Here is a 7,500-nt window from a genome sequence, read left to right on the forward strand (position 1 = left end):
TCACCTAATTCGCTGGAAGGGCTAGTCTAAAAATAAACCTACTTGTGAAAACGCCGTTTCACAGACGCTGTATGGAAGTTGCACGCTCCAGGATGGGCTCCTGGGAGAACGCAGTTTATAATCCTGGGTGTCCTGTGGTTTCAAGGTGACCTTTTTTTGAGATTTGTCGTTAACCACCTGCATTTTCAGCGCCAATTTTGAAGTAAAGTAAAGTAAAGTAAAGTAAAAATACTTTATTTAAAACACGATTAGCGATTAAGCACTACATGCTTGAGGGGTCGTGTATCTAATTAATTATCTAATTATCTAATTACCTACTGAAAAGTGAATGAACTGATAGGAAATTAATTTACTTTATCGAAAATCTGATTTCCCTAAACATCGGACTAGATTTTGTCTTTGAATAAAATTGTTTAAAATTACAAGAATCATTAAAATATTCTGAAACACAGTTCCACAGTTTATCTCCTCTGTAACAGACAGAATTGTTCATGAAATAAGTGGAAAATCGTGGAACGACAGCCTTATTATGTCCTCTTAAGTTATATGGACTACTACGCCATACAACTAAAGCCGAAATCATTGTGGGCATATTATCGCTGGTTATGTTATAGAATAGTTTAACAAGACTTCGTTTTTTAACATCATAAATCGAGTTCCATTGTGTGAGTTCCATAACTTGTACTAATGGTGTGTCTCGCGGCAAATTAAAAATTAACCTTCCGGCACGACAGTGCAGTGCTTGCAGGGATGACGTCATACGTCAGATGCGCAAAGACTATAGCGCACCTCGTAGCTTTCGCAGTAGTCTGAACATCGTAAAGCGGATATCTAAACACTGGTTTCCATAGTCTAGTGTATAGTGTAGTAAGGTTAGGGAAAGCGTGACATTAAGTTGACGTGACCAATCGAAGTATAAGTTGATAAGTAGCCCAGTTACTCGCCTAATACAAATCGGAAGGATTGTTGCTTAACCAAACGTGCAAATATGCCTTATGCTGTTTAAGTGTTGTATATTCAGACAACGTATTACATCGTGGGAACTAGTCTTTTCTTCTACTAGGATTTCATGTAGGATTCTAAACGCTAGTTCCTGATCAGGATTTACGTATGTATCGATATGAAGTAAGGCATTATGCTCACGTTTCAATTAGGATGTTTACTAGGACGGAAACATCATATACTCTTTCACATATTCAAGAACCCAAATTTCGTCCCCACGATCGCACATCATAATTAATGATAACTCGTAATATTAGGTTAGTCTTGGTTTACCTCTTAATTTTAATTCTTATTTCTTTTTCTCCAGTCATGTATATTTTTACATGTAAAGCCTACCACCAAAATTACTTTCAGTATTTTCATGTAAAAATGTTTTATAGCAGAGCTGGTTTTACTGCTTTGGCGTTGTTGTAAAAATAAAGTTTCATTCAGTTGATCAGTGCGTTTTACAGTTCATTGACGCTAACTGAACACTGAAATGACTTCTCACGAAATCGTGCAACAGCGTGCATTTTTGGCCTTCTGAGTAAAAGATAATTTTGCCGATATATCAAAAAACATGTAATCGCAAGTTTCTTCGTAAAACTAAGGATTAATATCACTTTTATTTTCAGAAGTTGCAGATCTTGCCCTCGTCGAGCAATTTCTTCAACTTTTGAAAATACGCGTGATATAGGAGGCTTTCTCGTGACGTCATCGCCGCCATGTTGATGGACGAAAACAAAAGACCTCTCATTACCTTTTTTCGTCCACTAGAAGTCGTACATTTGTCTATTGTTAATGGTGTTTCTACAGATTGGTTGAAAACGTCCTATTAATCTTTACCGAATTGCGATTACCTACACAAATCTTAGTTAAATTAGTACCGACAGCCGAGTTCCGTAAGGCCTTGTTTTATACTTGATGCGCTGCCATGGTGATAGCTTCCAGAGAACATTGGCCGTTTTTATACTAGAGACGCATAATTCGTGTGGGACGAACTTGGGCAAACATTTTTTCTGCGTCTGTTAAAATCGTCTAGTATAAAGACGGGCACAATACGCATTATGCGTCTGGATGAAGTAGTATCCAGTTTAGTGCGTTTTCGAAGACGCAATACAATATAATACATTAAAACACAATACAAACTGGGAATAACAATTACAGTTACAATTATAAAAAAATACAATTTCCTCGATTGTGATTGGTTTTTAAAAAACTACTATATATTTTCCAGCAATTTACTTCAATAAGACAATCACATTGAAAGTTGTGGTTTGATAAATCAACCAATGACATTCGAAGTTGTAGTTTAAATCAACCAATCATAACCTTGGTTTCAATCACCATAGAAACAGTGTACAGACTCCTAAATTAGGGCTTTCTTCCTTTGTCAGTCTTAAGATGCAAATTTTCTCTTTCTTTCATAACTTGGCTCAAACTTGGCTCAGTGTTCTTTTCTCGGAAATTGTAATTTCTATGATTAATTGGTAAGAGGACTTCGTGTCGTCCAATTTGTATAGGTAATCACATGAGGCCGAGTACTATTAAGGACTAATTGCACTTGTGTTTTGGAAATTTTCCAAAATTGCCCGAGCCGCGAGCGACGAGGGCAATTTGGAAAATTTCCAAAACACAAGTGCAATTAATCCTTAATAGTACTCGGCCTCATGCGATTACTTGTTTATCAATAAAGGGCAAAATTTATACGAAGGAAAATCAGGTTCGTAGTCTATTTTTATCTGGGAAGCCTGTTTAGCGCTACGGCAAATCATCAATCAAATTGAACTGACCACGTTTTGTGTTTTTGTTTTCACTTTCTGTTTTCAAAAGTTCAATTAATTCCTCGTCCGCTTCAATAAAACGACAAGCCATTGTTGCAACAAAAACTTGGCAACAAATTCCAAGATAACGAACGGTTGCTATGCAACGGATTTACCAGTCATTGACAGGTAATCAAGCCCTCTCTTGATTACCAAAAATGCCCTCTGTCTCAGCCAATCAGCGCTCAGTAATTTTGCCCTTTATTGATAAGGTCTGTAATCATACTCGTGATTAAGAAATCGGATTTCAGACCGAATCGGACTCCACTCAGTCCTATTATCATTACAAATTGCAGTAGTGTTTACACTGTGGAATATATCGAATTCACATAGTTTGAACAGTGGATTATGACAATTTTGGGGCGAGAATGATCATCGCAGTTGAGAGCAACTAAAGAATTGTAAAAGAAACTTGGATAAAAAATCTAGCCTTGCAGAGGAATCGAAGACATGAATAAACGATCTAAAGATGATCGAACGCAACCCGGCTGTGCTGCAGTGCTCTTCCATATGAGCTATAATAGAGTGTTTTCGTTTACGTAACCACTAACCTTGTTTTTCCACTGAAACAAAAGAAAACGTTTCCATGAGAGTAGAGCTTAATTCGGGGACACCAACATGACCACATTGACGTGACGTGAAAACACTCTATTTTAAACGAGCAGAGGAGTGTGGTGGGGTGGGTGTAAACTCATGGGCTCCCGGTGTACGATGCTAATTTTCCCCGCATGGATTATTTTCATCATTAAATTATTCTCGTTTGGAGTCGTCATATGCATGATCCGCAGTTTAAATCAAAATTGATTTGAGATAAGATACAAACATATTTGGTCCATTCTCCGGTGTTACATAACCTTTCGAGAACAGACTCTGAGATCGTGGTTTAAACAAACAGAAAATGGTATTCAAGCGTGTATGAAGTTGACTTTTGGATTTCGAAAACGCTTTGTAACCGCTGCAAGACAATCCTTTGCAGATTGGGGAATAATTAAAAGATTTCACTACCTCTTTCAATGAGTACTCCGTACAACTCGATTCCGGATAGAAAGATACCATATCTACCGGAAGAGTTCTTATCCGTCTGAAAAATCCTGAAGTACCGAAAGGCGCCCAGTTTTCCATCGACCGACCACGTGCAGGTGTAATAGGGGTAAGGATCTTTGAGCCCGCGATCATTGTCATGCTTTCTTAGTATTTTCCAGGTATGCCCATCAAGCGAGCCTTCCAGGCGCCAGTTACGAATAATCGACAATCCATTGTCCCGCCCATGCCTTAAGGTGTAACGTGTTGGGTACAAAACGTACTTTTCTGTCAAGTCTATACGCCACCAAGAGTTGTTCTGGTCTTTGGTTCCACTAAGGGTCCCTCTTCGATTTTCTAGCACATCTTCGGCCTTCCCTTGATCATCAGAAGATCTAGTTGCGATTATTTGCGTTGGTGATGCGTTATTGCTTCCTGGTTTTACACAAGTCTTGTTACCGAAATTTGTTGATAGGGCGTAGATAACTCCTTGTTTGTCAAAATCCTTGTTGTAGTTTAGAACCCCTATAACAATTAACAGAAAAAAAATAATGAAAAAAATAAAATAAAATAAAGCTACAGTTCTTTGCAAATTTCTTTGCGCCTTAACTTGCTTGATTGAAAGACAACGCCAGAAAACAATAATGTAGAGTCTGAGATTTACCAACGGATTTACGTAAAAGAAAAGCATGAAAGCACGAAAGCATTCGCAGTTTTAGGGGCTAAGATTCTCCATTGGCATATATCATTAAGAACAACGACAACTCTAGTTTCAAAGCCACGCGCAGATGTAGCGAGAGCCGATTTTTGACACAGCTCGGATGCTCTACTCATTGAGCGACTAGAACTCAAGACCTGGAAAGCTAGGTTAATGAGTTTTAGTAGTTCAGTGGGCAGAGCATCCCACTAGTGTTACGGAGCAAGCAACTAGATTCACATTCTTCCCACGGGCGCTTTACACCTTTGTTACATCCATTTAGAAATCGCTGGTGATCCTTGTAATCTGATTGGCTCTCAGCGGTTCGGCTTATTCGCGAATCGCACTACTTTTTTCTCTAATTTAAAATCGCACCATTTCCGGAGCCATTGAAAAAGGAACATTAAAACAAAACAACCAACCAGATTTCAAGGCTTGATCAAAGTAAACAATCAAATTGCAAGAAAATGAAAGACAAAGGAAGGTATTGTGTGGCGAATTTTGAAACTTTTGTTCCCAAAACTTTGTTTTACAAGAAATTGATGACTTTAATTACTTATAGTTTCTCAATAATGATAATAAGCTCCTTCACGCCGAAGACCTACATTTAGGGGAGTCTCCAACTTTCAGTGTCCATTTTTTGTCCGCTTGTTTTATAAACCGGCCACTGAATCAATAAAATATTGGTACCGACTAAAATCCTTTATTTGAGCGATTAAATCATTGTGCGATTTGTAATTGGATGCAATGAAGTGGTAATTGAACTTCATGTCGTGCTGCGCGCTCGTTCGATTTTGAAATCACACGTATAATTTCGGACCAAAATGCAGTCCACTCAGTTCAAATACCATTATTAATTAAAAATTATTTCCATCATGTACAGAGCAATATGCATATATCAACATACAATTGCAAATGCGTCTCATTTTCGAGGAAGGCGCAAATGCACTTAGAACTTACTCCCAGGCATATTCCTTAGTCTCTGCACTTCTTCGATTAGAGCCTCGCATCTAGATCTCTCCGCACTGGTCTTTTCGAGAAGGCGTGAAATCTCCTCACCCTTGTGCGTATCTTGATTCTTAAGGTCATTTTTTAACTTATCAACTTGATTCATGGCGTCTACTTTTGCCTTTCTCTCCGCTTCCAATTCTCCTCGAACTTCCTTCACTTTCTCTCTTTCAAGAGCCAAATCCTTATTTGTTTTCCTCAACTCTTGTTGGCTTTTCTCAAGGTGCGTCTCTTGTATCATTTGCTGTACGGTAATCTTATGGACTTCAGATTTTTGCATGTTAATTTGGTCCATTAGCTCTTCGTTCTTCTCTTGGAGAACTTTTATCTCCTCTTGCCGTTGGTCGTTCGCTGCCTCAAGCTCCCGCAGCTTTTTCTGCAAAGTTAGTTTTTCTCGTTGATAATCTCCGCTTATCTCTTTAATTATGTTCTTCATTTTCAGAACTTCGTTATCTAAATTTTGTTTCTTTTCTCTCATTGAATTTAGTTCTTCTTCCAGTTTCTCACAGGGAGAACAAAACTCATCTGCAAGATCGGAAAAAAAAAAAAACTTTACCCTTCAGCTCCGGACGTACATCTGATGAAAGAAAAAACTCTTGTCCTTCTTCTTTGCTATTGCTTACTCAATTTTGGATACTGACGTACCAATAAGCTACAAAACCAGACTCGTGGATTCCCTTATCTTAGATTTTTCAAGTGATTAAACACCCTACAATACAGCTTTCAATTAAGAAAAATCGCAAAGAGAGGACGCGGTTAATTTTTGTTTTTATTATCCAATAGTTATTTCAGCTTACTGTTTCTAGTTGGAGTAACTGACTCGCATGGCTCGCTGGGTCGCAGTTTGTATTTATCTCGCCAAGTGAGGAAAGTTTTAATTTGGATTTCCTTACTCAAACGATGACCATTCAAAATTTGAAATGGGAATTCGTTATCCGTCTGTTTTACGGATCTCGATCACAAAAAGGCTGGCCTAGTTCATAGCTCAATCAGTAGAGCAACGGCGACTTAAAGATCGTGAATGCGCTTTCAACCCTGGTCACTGAGAGTTTGACTTGAGTGAGCCATTTCTACGTCAAGGGATAACGTTCAGATGGATTCATTGGGTTAATACGAAATCAGTGTCATTTGCAGAATGAACATGAGAATGACAATTAGAAAGATCATCGCAGTTTTCAGCAACAGCCAGCACATTTTAAAATCGTTTCAACTAGCTCAGACACCTTATACTGGTCATAACTTGATCTCAAAATTGACCGCTCTTTGCTGACTTGATAGCACAGTTGGTATCGCAAACGCGCGGTGACCTCGTGCAAGCCTGGATCCGAATGTTTCCAGGCTATATAAAATCCTTTTTAGTTGCTTATCTAACTGCAGCGATGATCTTAAAATTCTTACTTTCCTTTATGTCCATTCCGCAGTTAACGTAAGTGAATTTTCATATATTCTCAACTCTTTGAGGTTGTCCATTGCTTCTCTAAAGACAAAAATTCACTCTCCTAGACGAGGTCTGACTTATCACCGGGTAATTCCATCGTTTTGGAAATAGAAACTGCGTTATTATTAATCAGCGTCACAAACTCTTGCCGATTTTGGGCTCATTTGTTGAATTTTCGTGTTTCACCCAGTTATTATCCGGTCCGCTTCTTTACAATACGCAGTGGTCTCTCATAAACGAGCTTTAGTGGAAATCGATCATGTTAATATTATCAAACCGACAACAAAGTAACTGAACCATTGCTTCCATTACAGGATTAAAATAAGACGCAGAAAGAAGATAAGAAAATATCCTTCAACGACCAAACAAAAAAAAAAAAAAGAAGATTTAATTTAAACCAAAAGATAGCTATCGTCGTCACGGAGACTTCGCAGTCGTCAAAGTCAAAGCGTTTCACGCAACTTTATAGGGTTTTGTGTGGAGACGCTATGTGGTCTGTCCACCAATATGGCGGCCGGTAATCAACGTAAACA

The 7,500-nt window shown here is 38.3% G+C and overlaps 1 protein-coding gene across 1 annotated transcript in view; it reads right to left on the reverse strand.

Annotated features, from left to right (window-relative positions):
• LOC137968145 (uncharacterized protein PF3D7_1120000-like) overlaps window positions 1–7,500 on the reverse strand; it is a 22,035-nt gene that overhangs the window by 1,494 nt on the left and 13,041 nt on the right. The window contains exons 3-5 of the mRNA XM_068814771.1: window positions 5,482–6,054; window positions 3,810–4,349; window positions 1–3,367 (exon numbers count right to left, since the gene is read on the reverse strand). The exon at window positions 1–3,367 is cut by the window's left edge and continues 1,494 nt beyond it. Coding sequence (XP_068670872.1) covers window positions 3,351–3,367; window positions 3,810–4,349; window positions 5,482–6,054 — 1,130 coding nt within the window. The 3' untranslated portion in view covers window positions 1–3,350. The remainder of the gene's footprint in view (window positions 3,368–3,809; window positions 4,350–5,481; window positions 6,055–7,500) is intronic.

This window comes from Montipora foliosa, chromosome 8 (genome assembly GCF_036669935.1).
Source record: "Montipora foliosa isolate CH-2021 chromosome 8, ASM3666993v2, whole genome shotgun sequence".
NCBI classification, from domain to species: domain Eukaryota; kingdom Metazoa; phylum Cnidaria; class Anthozoa; order Scleractinia; family Acroporidae; genus Montipora; species Montipora foliosa.